General features: G+C 41.5%; 1 protein-coding gene across 1 annotated transcript; it reads right to left on the reverse strand.

Moving 5' to 3' along the window:
- Window positions 1-3,420: 3,420 nt before the first annotated feature.
- Lrrc10 (leucine rich repeat containing 10) lies at window positions 3,421-4,257 on the reverse strand. Its single transcript, XM_076855406.1, has one exon. It carries the CDS (start codon window positions 4,255-4,257, stop codon window positions 3,421-3,423), a length of 837 nt encoding a protein of 278 aa, XP_076711521.1.
- Window positions 4,258-18,900: the final 14,643 nt, after the last annotated feature.

Genomic DNA, 18,900 nt, shown 5'->3' on the forward strand with positions numbered 1-18,900 from the left:
ATGTAAAAATTTACTGTCACATGCCAGGCACTGTTCTGTTCATTTTATACACAAGTAATTGGTTTAATCCTTACAATGCCCTATTTGATAGAAACTGTTTTTCTGATAAGGAAATGGGACAAAGGTGGTAACTGACCAGTAAGGGCAGAGCCTGGATTTGATCCCAGATGGTATGAAGGACCGTGCTCACAGCTATGATGCTATACTGTTTCTGGATCACTCGTGTGCTTTTAGTTAAGATTGAGTTCAGTTGACTTTTTAAGCATAAAATTACAAATAGTGATGTTTCATTACAGTATAAAATAAAAAAGGAAATTTGGTTGCTGATTCATTTCTGTGGGATTTATATTAAAGGTTAGTTGCTATCTCTCTTACAGAAGCTAAAATCCAATTATCAAGTTTTAAAAAAAAGCTAAGGTGTAGCTCACTGGCAGAGCATTTGCATGGCATGTGTGAGACCCCGGTTCAGTCCCTAGCACTGGGGAGAATATAGTTCTAAAAGAAGTCTTTTCTTTCCTGGCGGGGGTGGGTACCAGAGATTGAACTCTGGCACTCAACCACTGAGTCACATCCCCCCCAGCCATATTTTGTATTTTATTTAGACACAGTGTCTCACTGAGTTTCTTAGTGCCTCAGCCTCCCAAGCCCTTGGGATTACAGGCATGTGCCACTGTGCCCGGTGAAATTTTCATTTTAATAATAACATGAATACTAAGGAGTAAAAAATGTTGTATTTGTTGCTGTAGTATTTTTCTATTACTTTACTATCTAATGATGTCAGTATCTACAAAATAGCAGGGTTGTAGAAACACAAGTAGGCAGATGGGCATCGTGGTGCACGCTTGTAATCTGGAGGTTGAGGCAGGAGGATCACAAGTTGGAAGCCACCCTGGGCAATTTAGTGAGACCCTGTCTCAAAAAGGACTGGCAGTGTAGCTCAGTGGTACAAGAAATATTTCTGGCAAATGTGAGCCTTTCTTATTTTATTTTAGAACTAACCTTTACTGGTTTAATATCTAGTAGCCCTGCCCCCAAACAAAAAAAATGTATTTATGTATATTTATATTTATACACACAGTTACATGCTTTATAAAATTGAAAAATCTACACTAAAAACATTTTTAGACAGCAAAATCACAACTATTAGTTTGATAAATATTTATTCGTTGTATATTGTTTTAGAACAACAAAACAGCTTGACCATAGGCCAAAATGTTTATATTTTAACATTTTGACTCAGAATAGTAAGTTCATTCAGTGAGAACTTTATATGGATAATTGACTTCACTCAGTTTTATAACTGTGTAACCTGCAGCTTACACTGGGAAATGTGGGCCCATTAAACTGGGGAGGAGAAAGACAATTCAAAACAAAGTTAGCACTAGGTGTGTTGGGGCATGCCTGTATCCCATCTGCTCAGGAGGCTGAGGCAGGAGGTTCTCAAGTTTGATGCCAGCCTCAGCAACTTAGCAAGACCCTGTCTCAAAACAGAATTGGGTATGTGGCTCAGTGATTAAGTGCCCCTGGGTTCAATCCCTGTTATCCCCCCTCCCTCTCAAAAAAAAAATCCATAAACTGATACAAAGTTTAGAAGGTAAATTCTGTTGGGCAAATGTTTTTAACATCATTTGATTTTAATTATTAAGAATAAGAAAATAGGGAAATTCTGTTTTAATAGAAATCTTGGACTCATTACTAAAAACTTATATATAGTACAAATCTATTGTATTTAATGATTAAAAGGGTTCCTTGGATGACTGATCAGTGGGTTGCAGATGGGAGGTGGTGACACGGTACTTAACTCTGTAGTAACAAGAAATATTTCTGGCAAATGTGAGTCTTATTTCATTTTAGAACTAACCTTTACTGGGTTAAGGTGCTTTTATGGGAAAAGTACTTTTTTTTCCTTACACGCTCAATACATTGTGCTTCAGTTTAGATAACTGACCTAGTTTGCTGAAAAGTTTATTAAATCACCCACTGACAACAATTTCTTTAAGTTTATATATTCATGGGAAGATCACAATTGAGATATTTAACACAATAATGGCCAAAATACCTAGGTTTGTACAATGTTGAAAAACTATCTACAAAAATTAAACTGGAACTAAAGTAGATACACTGAGGATAAAGAGGCAGACTTCAGGGCTGGAGTTGTGGCTCAGCGGTAGAGCACTTGCCTAGCATGTGAGAGGCACTGTGTTCAATTTTCAGCACTGCATATAAATAAATGAATAAAATAAAGGTCCACCAACATCTAAAACTTTTTTAAAAGAAGCAAACTTCCAACATATTCTACAGTCTGCAATTCAAATTTCAAAGTACTTAGTTCAAATGCCAGGTTTCTCACTTATTGCCTTTAACTTAATATGATTCTGAAGATGTGCTTTTTCTCCAGTGATGGGGGATTCCATTCAGCTCAGTTTCTTAGTGTAAATAAGCAGAAAGGCTTTGCTGGGGAGGGAATTAGTGGGCAAAAATTCGAGGTGTACCGGGCACTGTGGTGCATGTGTATAATACCAGGGGCTCAGGAGGCTGAGGCAGTAGGATCACGAGTTAAAAGCCAGCCTCAGCAACCGAAGGCACTAAGCAACTCATTGAGACCCTGTCTCTAAATAAAATACAAAATAGGGATGGGGATGTGGCTCAGTTGTCCAGCACCCCCAAGTTCAATCCTCGGTACAAAAAAAAAAAAAAAAAAAAAACAACCCAAGGTGTGACTTCAGTGAGACTGCATGGCAAAGGAAAGAGGTTCTATTTTGTAGGTGATGTCTAAGCTCCCTAAACAGATGGTAGTAGACCTTGAGTTAAACCTTTGGGGAAAATAAGAAATCGGCATGAAACACTATTAAATTTAAAGTAACATCTGAACGAACCCCAAGAGAAATTCTCCATCTGAGATCTTTTCTTCAACAGGTGCTAAAATGGTGGGAGAAATGTTTTATTTTGAGCCTCTATAACAATAAACAACTTTTTTGTGTGTGAATCTGCTAGATAAAAATGTCTTTTTTGGTGGCCCAAATTAGAAACAATACCTTGTTACAGTTCATTGTCATTCATAGTAAAGAAATATGTCCTGCCAGGGCTAGATCATCTGAACAGTTAATGGGTTCTTTAACAAATACCTTATTTGAGGATTTCATGAACCTCATCAGTCACTTTTGGAGTGTGAAAGAGGCAAATGTGAGCCTTTCTTGCTCAAAATAACTGCTTGGAGAAGCTTTTTTTCTTGCAAAGAAGTTATGAGCACTCTGGGTTTCCTACAGTTTTTCTTTGGAAGAGAGGCTGTTGGTCAGAAACTTATTAGTGTTCCTTTATTGCTTTGCATCAACGCCTCAAATGACACAGAATAATCCCACTCTAATGAAGAAATCTTGAGAACATGCAGTTGGGTCCTTGACATTGATGGACTGCAGCTCCTTAAGAATTGGGAGAAAGAGAAGGACATAGGGAAGGGGCCAGTGGCTCCTGGCTTTCTTCCTTGGCCAATGCATAGCGCCTGGCTTTTCTGGGGTCGGGCTCTGGTGTCTCCTCTGCCCATCTTCCAACACGGCGCACACCCTTCCCCACCTTGGGCGCATTTCTGCAAGGATTATGGTCATAGATAACCAGCTTCAGACCTGACAAGTGGGCCAGACTGGGAAAGTAACGGATGCTGTTCCGGTCCACATCAATTACCTCCAGTAAAGGCATATGAAGCAGCACAGCGGGGAATTCAGTCAACAGGTTTCCTGAGAGCCAGATGGTCCTTAGCTCGCTGAGGCGCTGGAGCTGGTCCGGTAGGAGACGCAGGGCATTGGAGCCTGCATGCAAAGTCTTAAGGAGACTCAGCTCACAGACCACGTCTGGCAGCTGGGTGAGGCAGTTAGCTTCAATCCAAAGGGTCCGGAGGTTCTGGAGCAGCCTCAGCTCATTAGGGAGGTTGCAGAGTTTGTTGTTGCCCAGGTAGAGGATGCAGAGCTGTTTTAAGGTACATACCACTTGAGGCAAAGCCTTGAAGTTGTTGAAATCCAAGGCTAAGATCTGCAGGTTCTGCAGCTGCTCCAGCTCTGGAGGCAGGCTATTGAGGTGGTTGTCACTGAGGTAGAGCTTGACCAGGTCTGTGAAGGAGCACACATGCACTGGGAAGCGGCGTAGCTGGCTCCCACTCAGATCCACCATCTTGTCCAGCGGCATCTCCTGGAGGTCTCCGACCACATAGTTCTGGCAACGGTCACCAGGGATGAAGGCCACAAGGGCCTTGATGGTGTTCCCCATGTGGAGCCAGACGCATGGCGAACTTCTACCCACAGACAAGGCAGTTTGTTCTACTGACTGCTCTGGGGCTGTCCTGCCTTCCCTTTATTAGTGAGGATTGCATGACAAAAGCCAGTCACTTTGACAGAGAAAAGTGCTCCTGATAGCAACTTGAGTGTTGGGTGATAGACCTAACAGACTGGAAGAGTCTGGGAGGCCATGTCTGACTCACATACTTGCCTTTAATCACTTAAACCTCAACCCGTTTAAAGCTGAAAAGAACTGCTGTTTTTTTGTAATGCTAAAATACTGAGAGATTACATTAAGGGGCAAAAAAAAAAGCGGGGTGGGGGGGAGACACCTACATTACTACTCTGCAGGTATAAATATAAACATCTGGCTCAGCGATAGAGTGCTCGCCCAGCATCTGTGAGGCCCTGGGTTCGATCCTCAGCACCACATAAAAATAAATAAACAAAATAAAGGTATTCAACTCAAAAAATATTTTTAAAAAGATGATATTGGGTCAAAGAATGTATGTTTTTTTTTTTTTAAAGAGAGAGATACAGAGAGAGAATTCTTTAATATATATATATTTTTTAAGTTTTTCGGTGGACACAACACCCCTGTTTGTACATGGTGCTGAGGATCGAACCCGGGCCACACGCATGCCAGGCGAGCGCTCCACCGCTTGAGCCACATCCCCAGCCCCAGGACATATACTTTAAAGGTTTTTTTAATTGATATTCTTATCCCCACCAAACCTGAATCAGGGTACATACCCAAGAAGCAGAGAGGGGCTGGGATTGTGGTAGAGCATTTGCATACCTAGCATGTGTGAGGCACTGAGTTTGATAAATAAAGGTATTGTGTCCATCTACAACTAAAAAAAAAATAATCAGTGGCTACAGGTATTATTTTCTTACTTCTTTTCTCATTTTCTTATTTCTTCATTCACCAGGTAATATCTTTACACACGTAAAACTTGCCTTTGGGCTAAGGATGTCGCTTTGTGGAGAGTGTTTCCCTAGTGTGAGCAAGGCCCTGGATTCAATCCCCAACACTGTAAAACAAAACAAAACCCAATTTTCTTTTGAGAAAAGACAAGTAGAAAAGCAGAAGGCAGGGGTTAGGGTGGAGAACACTTGCTTTCTAGAGCTTAAATAAATTGAGGATTCATTTGTATACTGCAACTGTGTCACATATGTTTAAATTCCTAAATCATGTAGTGCCCAGTTGTAGGGAAGCAGTGATCAGTCAGAACATTTCTTAGTACTGGTTTAGAATGGAATTTTCAAATTCTGACCAGTAGAAATGTGGGCAGAAATGTTTGATGTCACCTCTAGGCACGGCTCATTGTGAAAAAAAGTCTTGTCCTCCTCCACACTCTTTCCCCACTTTTTGGCTGGATATTGCTATCTGGGATGACTTCAGAAACCACCAAGCATGTGTTGAATTTGGCAGGGCCTCAGGTCATCCTGGATTCCTGAATAAGAGCCAGGTGCAGAACACCTCCCTTCCCCTGCCCCGCCTTCACTCAGTCACTAATTGGATTTAGGTAAATGAGAAGGAAACTTAAGTCATTGAGATCTGGGGGCTTGTTTGTTACTGTACCTTAAGAATACAGTAGTTAAAATGAGGTAAATCTACATATCCTGATTTGGAAAGCTATTTAGGATAAAGTGGTGAGAAAAGAAAAGCAATATTCAGAACAGTTTTTTATGATTGCCATCTGTGAAAAATATGCATAAGTTCTTGTGTGTGCATAAAAATATCTGCAAGAAATACAGTGATTATCTGTGGGAAATCTGCCTGGAGATTTGGTGGTGACAGGAATGCTGACTTTTCCACTTACACCCTTTGTGTGTGTGTGTGTGTGTATGTGTATTGAACTCAGGCACTCGACCACTGAGCCACATCCCCAGCCCTATTTTGTATTTTATTTAGAGACAGTTGCTTAGCATCTCACTTTCACTGAGGCTGGCTTTGAACTCGCAATCTTCCTGCCTCAGCCTCCCAAGCTGCTGGTTATACAGGTGTGCACGCGGCTCACTTGCACCCTTTTGTACTGTTTGATTTAAATATATACAATGGCACATATTATTTTAAATGTAGCTAGGTGCAGTGGCACTTGCCTGTAGTCCCAGTGACTCAGGAGACTGAGGTAGAAGGATCACAAGTTCAAGGCCAGCCTTGGCAACTTAAATCATGTCTCAAAACAAAAAATATGAGGGCTGGGGGTGTAGCTCAGTGGTAGAGTGTGCCTGGTTCAATTCCCAGTACTGCTCACAAACAAGTAAATGTCCAGGAAACAATCCAGCAGCCTGCCTACTGTCTGGAAAGAATGTCTGGACCTTAAAGGAAGACGGACGCACTGTTGAAGCTCTGCCAATGTCTTTACTATAACAAATTTAGCAGACATAGACAAAGAGCAGCCACATGAATGGTGTGGTTCTACAGAGCTACTTGGTGAAGCAGTGTCACTACCCACTTTCTGCTCACAAGACGAAGACCGAAACCCATGTTCTTGGGCTTTGTACAAGTTGAATGTCAAGGACTATTGAGCCCTCTCCTTGCTTTGCTAACTTGTATCATAATAACTAGCCTCTCAACAAGTACCATGCTTTGCCTCTACTTATAGCATGGTCCAGTGGCAACTACAAACAATCATGAAGCAGCTGCCCTATTTTCTCTAGAAATGATAATATTGCTAACAGCTGATTGAGCATCTGCTCAATGTTAAGCACTATGGCCGTGTGCTGTAGGTATGTTATGTAAATTTAGGTGTGTTATGTGAATTCTTATCACAGATAATGTTTTACCCAATTTTTCAGATGAGAAAATAGTGGCTCAGAGAGGTTTAGTTTACATCAAATAACTAACAATAGAACCCTGCTTTCAAAGAACATCCAATTCTACCAGGGTGAGGGAAGTGGAGCTCTTTCTTGTTAGGTCACACCAGTTGACAAACTTTGCCTCCATACGTAGAACATTAATTCAGCACCTTAGTGCCAATCCCTAGATAGCAGGTAGCTAGGGTTAAATGCTATGGTTTGGATGTGGTTTGTCCTCTCCAGGTTTATGTGCTGAAAATGGTCCCTAGTGTGGCAGTGTTGAGGTGGAGAATCTTTAAGTGGGGCATAGGGATCACTGGGCTCCACCCTCATGAATGGATTAGTGGTGTCTCTTAGAAGCGAATCAGGACTGCTAGGAGTAGATTAGTTAAACAGTAGTTTTTATAAAACTCAGTGGTCTCTTGTTACCTGGGCTTCCATGTTATTTCTCTTTCCGTCCCACCTGATGTGCTGCCACCTTGATATCATCCTTCAAGAGGTCCTCACCAGAGCTCACCATGCTCTTTAACCTCTAGGTATTTTGTTACAGCAACAGAAAACATGATAAGGCAATAACTAAATACCAAGAAGTTTTCTTACGTGAAAAATGGAGATAAAAATAAGCAGAAAAAAAATCAAGAGGCAAAAACAATGGAAAGAGCAGAGGAAAATTGCAATTAAATATACTATGATATTCAGAAAGTTAACTATAGTACTTATTTGCTAGTCATGATAAGATTATATAGCTAATGTAATGCTTACTATAACCTTAAAATGTATTGTTCATTATTGTTTCCATTTGATACATGAGGAAATTGGAGAATAATGAGATTCTGAGTTTGAACAAGCTAGTTGGAAGGAGGGCCATGGTTTGAATCCAGGTATCTTGTTCTACAATTTATATTTCAAATAATCTTGAATAACATAACATTCATGAAAAAACTAAGATGCTATAAAAGAAAGGAAGGAAAGAAGAAATGAAAGTATAAAAAAATTACAATAAAAAGTACAATAGAGGGCTGGGGTCATAGCTCAGTGGCAGAGTGCTTGCCTAGCACCACATTAAAATAAATAAATAAAATAAAGGTTAAAAATGCACATAATATTTTGTAAAAAAAAAAAAAAAATCAATAGAGTCTGGTGTGCATTCCTTGAATCCCAGCTATTCAGAGACTGAGGCAGGACAATCACAAGTTCAAGGTCACCCTGTACAACTTAGTGAAACCCTGATGCAGAAGGGCTCAATTTCCAGTATCTATCTATCTCACTCCCCTGAAACAAAAAAGTAACAAGGAAAACAATATGGTGTTTACATAAATTTTTATTTTCTAGTGAGTTAGCTTTGAGGTGTGGTTTGCTTTTCCTTTAAGTTCATGGTGACCATGATGCTAGATGTAGAGAAGAATGCCCACAGGTTGTGTTGTGGTGTTGTACTTCCTGGGCCTTCCGGGAGAACAGCCCAGAAGCAACCCTGTCTCACCCATACCATTTGACCATTTGCACATTCTGGTTTTTAACCCAGACTCCACTACCAAGGTGTTTGCTCAATTTTTGGTTCAGAACTAAGTGATGGATCTTCACATTTTTCGAGGTGCAATTCTAGTGTTGTGGTTCTTAATTTCAGTGTAGCAGAAACTTTCATCCAAATCTGGGAAACCAGCTGAGCTTAGGTGCCATAGCTAGGGGTCAATGCCCTAAGCTGCAGAATCAGAGCTCGTCCAATGAGAGTGTCATTGTCAGTGCCCTGGGCCCAATTCCTGCTGCTTCTGCCTCTCACTGTACCTCTCACTGATGCTGGCTACTGCCCCTGAACCTAGGAGCTGCCGCTGCCACGGCCAGCCCCTCTTCAGAATGGATTTTGCCTATGTCCTGCTTTTGCATCACCAACAGTTGGATCAGGAACCCACTGGGCCCATTGGTTGTGTTTTTAGAATTGATAACTAAAAAAAAAAAAAGTGGATTTGTCTACCACCAAGATTTATATAGTGAGAAATTCTCCAGAGATGGAAGATGAATTGTTTACTGTCAGCCAAAAAGAATCACGAGTGTCCTCCACCACCAACCTGCAGTCCTGTTCCCACTCCCTCTTATGGCTGTCTGACCTTGCACAGGTAATTTTTCTTCCTGGATCTATGGGATTATTGTGAACAGTTTATTAAAACAGAATTAATATGGGATGTATGATGACTCCCAGAGCTGGGACATGACTGGTTTTCTAAACAATCATAAAGTATTAAAAGATCTTGAATGGAATTTTTATAATCTTAAGACTCTTTTCAAAAGAAACCAGTTACATTCAATGTGACAGCTATATCAACAGTTGACAGTACTATTTAGGAAAAGGTATGTCAAATTAACCATTAGTAATAAACACTGAAGTGAAATAAAACCAGTTCATCAAAACAGAATTCTATGAGGTAGCATTTGGTTAACCTGGTTACATGATTTTTAAAGGTAAAAAAGAAAATATTTTATTTTTACTGTATTCTATAATTTAGATTTTTATGAATTCAGACTCTTACCATCATGTCTTCTTAATGAGGTGGCAGTATAATTTAGTGTTAAGAGCAGACTTGGTAAAATAACATTCTACAATTTGAAATGGGATTCTGCCACATATTTGTTTCAGGGTTTTGGATAAAGTTCCTTTACCTTGGGCTCCTCATCTTTAAAATGAGGATCATCTCAATCATCCATCTCACTGAATTTCTTTGAGGATTAAATGAGATACTAAATTAGAACAGTCTCAGAATTGCTAACTATGAGCTCTCGTTGTGCTTAAGGGCTATTTAACTTATGTTGGGTTCATTTAAGAGCCAGTGATCTGGGAATCTGCTAGCCATTAGAAAACAATGAGAACTGTGCAAGTGCCAGGATCAAACCACTCTCTGTGAACTGGAATAGAGCTGGAGTTTTATAAAATTTCATTGAGGTGGGGCATAAACACAGCCAGCACATAAGTTGGTGCTTGGCAAATGGCGAATTATTGGAAAGGGTGTATTACATTTTCAATGAGAGGCACATGTACGCTTATTAAGCTGAAATAACTTGGGACCTTGTTTTGGTAGTGCATTAAAAAAGTCATATGACACCCCAAAAAATCAAATTCAGTTTAAATCCTTATCACTGTTAGTTGGAAAATGACATGTAAGTTACTCTTATGATGTTCCAGCAACTCTTCCTGACTTTCTTACTTGCTGTTCTCTGCCTCTGTCTCCCATTCAACCAGAATGGGTGCCCCAAAGTCCTCTCCCAGAGGATGCAAGGGATGGAATCCACTTCAGGAGCCAGAGGCACCAGGAGCCTAATCTGATCCACTTGCATGCTGTCTGGCCTCTCTCTGGCCTGGCCTCCTCTTCTAGCCACTCTTCTCCTCCAGACAACTCTCTCTGCTCTTTTGAATTAGACTCAGGTAGCCCATCCAGGCCTTTCTCCAGACTGCATTATCTCAGTTTGCATAGTGGAGACCTAAGGTCACTGGAAGCCTCTTGTAAGCACTCCCCAGCTGGCAACCAAGACTGAGGAGTCCAGACAAATCTCAAACATCCAGTTGCATGTCTCAGGTGATGGTTTTCTCCTCCAGAGCTTCCTCCCTTCCCTGGGTTACATTGCCATGATTACCTAGGAAGCTACTTTCTGGCACAAAAAGGATCCATCCCTCTGTCCGTGTGAGCAGCATTTTACTGAGCATATGGGTTGCCTCCACTTCCCCTGCCCAAGAAGTAGTCTGTGCAAATCAAAACAGTTCAATGCTTCTAGTGGATTTTATCAGTCATCAGGGTCCTATCCTCACATTCCATGGTATTTCATGGATGCATGTGACCATCTTCATAGTCATTGGAAGAGCAGAGACCTCTCTGCCCACAGACGTCTGTGAACACATCACTCTTGGGACTCCCTGGGATATCACCTGGATGACTACCTATACCCAATTTTCCATGCCCAGACCCTAGAGAGATCTGATCCTTAGTGGCACAGGGCCTGATCAGCCAAGAACTGGAGGTGGGGATCAAAGGCTCTGAGGAGTGACAGAAGTGGTCCTAGCCCCTTGGACCCACTCTCAGTGCATTGAACCTCCTGCAGTCCTCCCCACCCAGCTTCGCTCCAGCAGGCCCTGTGCCGGGAATGCTCCCATACCTTCCTCCCTTCTTCACTAGCCAAAGTCAAGACTTATCTGTGGTACCACCCGATTGACCTTTAGACTGTGATTTATCAGATGCAGCAGTAGTTCTCTGCAAATTTTTGATTTTGCATCTTCCCTACTAGACTGTAATCTCCAGGAGGTGGAGCTCTGGGGAGGGTTGGCTTAATGTCGGAATTGTCCAGTCTCTAGCTCAGGGCCTGGTGCATGCAGGTCCTCAGCAAGTGTGAACAAATAATCTGATACTAATCAGCTAGTGAAGTAGCCATTGATTTGTACCCAGAAAACTATTTTTTAAATACTGAAGTCCTTTTTTCCCTCTGCCCTGAAATGTTCCCTTGAAGCAAAATATTTGTGCCTGTGGTGTATGCACATATGTGTGTGTGTGTGTGTGTGTGTGTGTGTGTGTGTGTGTGTGTGTGTGTAGAATGTGGGTTTATGTGTGTGTGAAACACTTTTCAGGCCAACTCTTTAATGGACATCTTTTTGAAGAGGGTCTGGCAACCTTATTTAACCTGTTAAGTTCCATCATCCCACATGTAGGGCAACCTATAAAAACTTAAATTGAGCAAAATTACCACATATGGTAACTTTTGAAATAAAAATTATGTTTTTAGAGTTCTATCCTTTTGAGAAGAGTAATAGATGAATGATTAGAACATTTAAAAATGTTTCCATACATATTGTGAAAATATATATAAAAGATGTATAAACTCTAGATTATGATTTCCAACTTATTTTAATTCATCCCTGTCAATTTCACTGAAATATTCACAGAATTGAAAACTTGTGACTTAATGGGTTAGACATGCTGCCTCTTTTCTCAGTTTCTCTCATTTTATCTCTTAGCTCAGTTTGTGATTGCTTTATTTCTTAGTTCTCTTGCTTCCTTGATGGTCTGTAAACTCCCTGGGGCTAGGGATTGAGCCAATCCTGTTCACTGTTGTATTCTCAATACTAAGGACAGTTCCTCAGAGTGTGGGCTTTCATCTATTCAACAAATAAGGCTGAACAGTGGACAAAAATTCCTGTCCTTTTAAAGCATTTGAGTGAGTGAATGAATGAATGAACAAATGATTGACTATTCTCAGTTTGCTAATCTAAATTCAAATTGCTGGGAGCCAGTGCCTTAACAGTGTACATTTATGAATAAGTACTTTGGTGGGGGGGGGTACCAGGGACTGAATCTGGGGCATTTAACCACTGACATCCCCAGCCCTTTTTAAATATTTTATTTAGAGATAGGTTCTCACTGAGTTGCTAAGTGCCTCACTAAGTTGCTGAAGCTGGTTTTGAATTCATGATCCTCCTGTCTCAGCCTCCCAAGCCGCTGGGAATTAAATACTTTTAAAAAAACTATTTATTATTCTGAGGTAAAGGAGAGTGGTTCTTAGAAGAATTCAAAATTTATTCAGAAGCACTAACAAGATATATACAATGTTGGAAGAACCCAGGATAGAATTTAGTTTGCTTGGCACCTGGAAGGATAAGCTCCAATTTTCTTCTTTCCAGAGCGCACACTGGGGGGAAAGCTGGGGGTTCCCCCTGAGATTTGAGCCTACCGCTATGAGTGTGTGCTGAGTCTGCTCTGTGGATGTATCCAAAGCTGGATATCAGAGAAGTCTCCCAAAATATCCTGTGAAGTTAATTAGATTCTCTTTTAGTGTTGAACTTCTGGAATCTGTTCAATAACAACTGCTGTGTGGAGACAATTATTCTGAGAAAAGGAGCTTCAACAATGAACAGTGAAATGAAAACAAACCCTGAAGGAATTCCATTGACTCTCAACTCTTGGGGTACAGTCAGGGAAAGAACGTGCCCAAGTGGGAGAGGCAGCCTTTTTTAGCTTGAATGTGAGCAAAAAGAACCAAGGTCAGGAAAATGGGCTTTGCTGGGATTCTGCTTCAGTCCAGAGGAGCTAGCTTCCTAGAACTAGCATTTTTTTTTTCAGTTGTAAGGGGACACAATACCTTTATTTTGTTTCTATGTGGTGCTGAGGTTTGACTCAGTGCCTCACGTGTGCTAGGCAAGCACTATACCACTGAGCCACAACCCCAGTCCCTAGAACTAGCGTTCTTTTTTTTTTTAGAGAGAGAGAGAGAATTTTTTTAATATCTATTTTCCAGTTTTCGGTGAACACAACTTCTTTATTTTATTTTTATGTGGTGCTGAGGATCGAACCCAGAGCCCCACGCATGCCAGGAGAGCACGTTACTGCTTGAGCCACATTCCCAGCCCAGAACTAGCATTCTTAATGGCCTGGAGGATAGCCCTTGCCCAAAGACCCTCTGCTCCCTACTGTACAAAGCTGAGATTTTCTTTCAGAACCCAGATCAGTACTTCCTACTTCATTGGAGTGTTCTCTTGGCTCTGTCAATGTCCTCTTGGAAGAGATCCTCCCAACTTATCCACCTCTGCCATTGGTTCTTAACTAGTGGCAATTTTACCCCTTCAGGGGATGATTACAATGTGTGAAGGTGTTTTGGTTGTCATAACCTGGAGAGTGATTCTGGTCAGTAGGGCCAGGGATGCTGTTAAGCATTAGGAAAGATCCCCGTGACCAAGAATTACTAGCTCAAAAAGTCTCTAGAGCCAAGACAGAGAAATCCTGGTACTGATGCCAGTTAGTCCTCTTACAGGGACTAATTGCATTGCCCTGATCATAAAATAGATAAAACAACTAGCATTTTATGTTCCTGAATGGAATTGATTTTTTTTTCCAGTAAAGGAAGATTTTCTTTCAGGAATAGTATGGAAATAACCCCAAACACAACTATACTCTCCAGAATTTCCTTTGGAAGTCTTGATATTCCTAGCACTTTGTGATAAGTGAAGGATTGATACTATGAAAGCAGTTTTAGGTTTGCACCTGTGAAACTTGAATTGACTGAGCCTTATAAAGGACTCATGAATGAAGACTTGTTTATATTTGGCTGGTTGGGGGCTGGGGCTAGGCTGGTGAATCTTGCAATGCATTTTCCAGTGGAAACAATGCTATGAATGGTGGAACCCTGGACAAGCCACCAAAGTTGGCTTAATTCCTAGAGCAACAGTGATATGGTGATGCCCAGTGATTCCAGTTATTACCAACTGCTGTGTGTAAGATGGTTTCTACATGGAAAAGAATTCTGAGCGGAAGCTCAGGCATCAGAGCCTAACTAGAGGTGATTTCAGAGGATGGTAGATTCTACTAAACTCAGATCACCTGGAGCTGAGCACATTGCTGCCTTAGTACAACCAGGGTGCTAACAGCATGAAAAGGAGGTTAGGCAGGAAACCCACAGTCCTTCCCCCAAATGCCTGGTGCATGTGGGTCCATAGTTAGGTGAAACTAGTTTGGATTTTTTTTTTTTTTTTTTTTTTGGATGATGGAGATCAAACTCGGAGCCTTGCATGTGCTAAGCACATATTCCACCATTGAGTTACTCTCCAGCCCCAGCTTCTACCTTTTTTTTTCTTTTCTTTTTCCTCCTCCTCCTCCTCCTCCTCTTCCTCCTCCATCTTCTTGACTATACAGCTTTAGAAAAGTTGCTTAATCTCTTTGAAAGTCTTCCCACATTTTTAAGTGGGGATAATAATAATGGTATTAAGTGACCATAAAAACTCAAAATATAGGAGAAACTTAATAGATATCAATTCTTTTCCCCTCCAGACTTTCTTTCTTGTCAGTCCTCCTTTAAGGAATGTAGGTATTTGCCCAAGTCTGTGATCAGGTCCATTTGCATCAATAAAATAGCTGCCACTTGAGAACCTTTTGGGATTGAAGAATCAATCTCACAACTTTGGTAACCATGAGCCATCAAAAAGTCTAGTGGGTATAGGGACAACATGGAATAAGGACAGTGAAAGTGACCTTGGGCTGGTGTGTTTTCAGATTGTTAAATCCAGGAGAAGATAAGACAACCTTGGCACAGCCTTGATTTTTGACAGTCTCCTATTAATTGTCACCTCTCATCCCCCACATACTACTGAACTGACATTAGAGTGAGATTGGGGAATGGGATCTATACCATGAACTCATGCTTCCTTTCTGTCATTCATTTTTTCTTTTGTGGTACTGGGATGTTATGGTTTGGATGTGAGGTGTCCCCCAAAAGCTCATGGTGAGACAATGCAGGAAGGTTTGGAGGAAAAATGATTGGGTCTTAATAACCTGTTGGGATTAATTGAGTGGTAACTGAGGCAGGTGGGTTGAGGCTGGAGGAGGTGGGACATTGGGAGCATGGATTTGGGGTATATATTTGTATCTGGCAAGCAGGAGACCTCCCTGTTTGCTTTCTGATCATATGAGCTGGTTCCCTCTGCCACACTCTTCGGCCATGATGTCCTGCCTCATCTTGAGCCCATAAGGAATGGAGTTGAGCCCATAAGGAATGGAGTTGGCTGTCAATGGACTAAGATCTCTGAAAACTTGAGCCTGCAAATAAACGTTTTCTCCTCTACTATTGTTCTGGTTGGATCTTTTCGTCACGGCAGCAAAAAAATCTGACTAAAACATGGGAATTGAACCCAAGTCCTTCCACATATTAGGTAAGTGCTGTGCCTTTGAGTATATCCCCAGCCCTCCTTCTGCATTTTCAGGATTTAATCCAGTTTTTGTCCAGTGGGCATCATCTTTGGACCCTGGAGGAGTTCACAAATGTCACCAGCTGGAAGTTTTTACTTGGAGACATCCACAGTGCTTCTCTCAGAGGTGGGGCAGGGATATTTATATGCCAGGATGATGAAAGAGCAGTTATGTGATTACATGAGTAGATTTTGTGAGTCCTTTGGGGATCTGACTACATCTGGCTCTGAAATGCCACAAACCAACTTGGACTTTTCAGAGGCCCTGCGATGAGCTATGTTTTTCTCTTGTTCATTTTTCATTTACATTTGGAGGGAAGAATGGCAACAATTCAATGGCATGGCACTTCTGGGGTCTGTAGGACAGTAGGGTTGTTTGAATCCTTGCTGAATCCTGCCTAACTGGAGTGAGGTTGATGGGTCGGGGTGGCATGGGGGAGGTCCTGGATTGGGACTCTGAAGCTCTGGGTTTGCATTCTTTAAATTGCCATGTGATATTGAGCAAGTTGTTTAGCTTCTCGTGATCTCCTTTCTCTTATCTGGAAACAAGAGTGTTGTCCCTAAGAACTTGGCAATGTGGACTTTCCACTGGGTGACTTTGGTGTCACCAAATGTTGTATCTCTTAGCTGCAAATGTAGTTTAAGGGTGGGGTAGGTGGGGCAGGGGTTGTGCTTGAGGAAAATATTGTTTTAATTTTGATTTAAATACTGGACCACAAAGTTAAGATTAGCAAAGACTTTGATCCAGCCTTCCTTTTGTAACCCCCAAGATGTTTAGAGGAACCAGCATAAGTAGACCGAGAAAGCATGAGCTTTAGAGCCACAAAAATTTGAGTTTGAATATCAGCTCTGCCATTGATTAGGGTGAGTTAATTTCTCTGAGCTTCGGTTCACTTACTTGCCAAAATGGACTAGTAAGATAATGTGTTCAAAGTATCTTGCACACAGAAGGTGCTTTTGGGCAGGCCCAAAATGGCTATAGTTAGGCTCCCTCATCAAGACTTCTGGTGGCCTGTTTTATGTTATGTTTTAGTGTGTAGCTAGGGCTGGGAACCAGCTATGTTATGGTTAGTCAAGGCCAGAAACACTGATTCAGCGTGTATAATCAAGGTCAGAAACATTAGCTTATAAGCATGCACCCTCTTATGTAACCTGTTGGCAGCATGCCTTCTTTATTTGGCCTGATTATGAAAAAGGCCTAGGGAAAAGACTCAGGGGCTAAATAGGGGCAAAAAGGAGCTGGCTAATGGCTGTGGCTACCTCTGAATAAAGGATGACCCATATTCCCATGGTGCCTCACATCTTTCAATTGCCAGATCCTTGAACCTTGGTTCCTAGGCCTGAGTCTCTCCCTCACCCTGACAGCACTTGAAAAAATGGTTTGTCTCATTATGCTTGTGAAGTCCTGGTGGACACTGAGCCTGCACCAGCTAGCTCTAGGGGTGTCTCTCCCTGTTCCTAAGCCTTATCTAGATTCCTGGCTTGGTGTCAAGAAGACCTAAACCTGCTTGGGTTGGCTCTATACCCTTCTGGTTTACTACCCACTTCCTGCATCCTCCTCCATGATATATAAAAATATACATTTTCCTTTGGTCTCTGCTATAGTTTGAATATGAATTGTACCCTGAAGTCTTGTGTTTTAAAGGTTTGGTCACCAGCCTATGGTACAACTGGAAAGTGGTGGAACCTTTAGGAGGTGGGGCCTAGTGGGAGGAAGTTAGATCATTGGGGGTGTGGCCTTGAAGGGAATACTGGGCCCTGGGCTCTTCCTCTTTTGCTCTGTTTTCCCAGCCTCCATGTACTTCTGCCATAATTTTCTGCCTCACCACAAGTCCAAAAGCAATGGGACCAAGCAGCCATGGACTGAAACCCCTGAAACCATGAGCCAAAACAAATCTTTCCTCTTTTTTTTTTTTTAACTTTCTTCTTTTAAGTTTATTTATCACAGCTATTTTATCACAGTCATAGGAAGTTAACAGTTTCTGATGCTGATATTTTCTTCTTTACAGCAAAAATATCTTTTTATTGACCTTTCATGGTTTTCTTAGAAATGTCAGCAAGATGCTCTTTTTTGAGCAACATCTTGCAATGTCTTTAGTTCCCTTTATTGGGGCAAAAAGCTCTATTATGCTGGGTTCCTCCAGCTGGGGAATGAGCAACCAAAATCCTTTAGTTGAATGTTTTGGAGTGTGGTCCACAAATCTGCAGAAAGGAGTGGCTTGATCTTCATTGTCTATGTCTTAGGACAGAGTCCCTTGTTCCTTCATCAGAAAAACAGTCCTGGAAGGAATGACTCTGTCTAAAAATAGGGCATTAGAGCTGCGGCTGCACCAGCAGATGGAGAGCCTCCCCATCAGCTTTGGGACAGGCCAGCTGATAAAGCTTTCTGCTCCCAGTGCCCAGATAACTCACAGCTGTTTTCCAGATCAAAGGGCCCTGGGGATGCCAGCCTCACGCCACACGTCAGGTGCTTGTTATCAAATGCTCCATGTGAGGCAGGAACAGCTGGGTCAGCCTCCAAGCCTTGCCTACCAGATGGATTAGGAAGGGTGGGCAAGATGAACTGCAGCCATATTCTAAAACCCAGCAACCTCCTCCCTTCACTCATATATATGTGTTTTTTTTCTAGATTGTATCAAAAGTTGGATTTTTCCCTTCCATTATAGCCTAGGTTGGTGTAGCACAGGGGTTAATGGAGTGTATTCTGGAGTCAGACTTCTTGGGTTTGAAGCCTATTTTGTTTTAAATTAATACACTTTATTATTATTATTATTATTATTATTATTATTATTATTATTATGAGCAGTTTTAGGTTCATGGCAAAGTTGAACAGAAAGTACTAAGATTTCCTACATGGCCTTTATCCCTTCCACTCCAAACTCACCCACAATTAACAAATCCAATCAGAGTGGCACATTTGTTACAATCAATGGAAACTGATATCATTATCACCCAAAGTCCCCAGTTTTACATTAGGGTCCAATCTTGCTGATGATTTTTGATAAATATATAATGTCATGTACCCACTACTGTAGTATCCTACAGAGTATTGTTACTGCCCTGAAAGTCCTCTCTACTCTGCATAGTCATCCCTCCCGAGTGGCTGGTATTACAAGCTTGCAT

Source organism: Callospermophilus lateralis, chromosome 4 (assembly GCF_048772815.1).
Source record: "Callospermophilus lateralis isolate mCalLat2 chromosome 4, mCalLat2.hap1, whole genome shotgun sequence".
Lineage (NCBI taxonomy): Eukaryota > Metazoa > Chordata > Mammalia > Rodentia > Sciuridae > Callospermophilus > Callospermophilus lateralis.

Coding starts and splice junctions, on each gene's coding strand:
- Lrrc10 (XM_076855406.1), bottom strand. CDS start 4,257: ATGGGGAACACCATCAAGGCCCTTGTGGCCTTCATCCCTGGTGACCGT.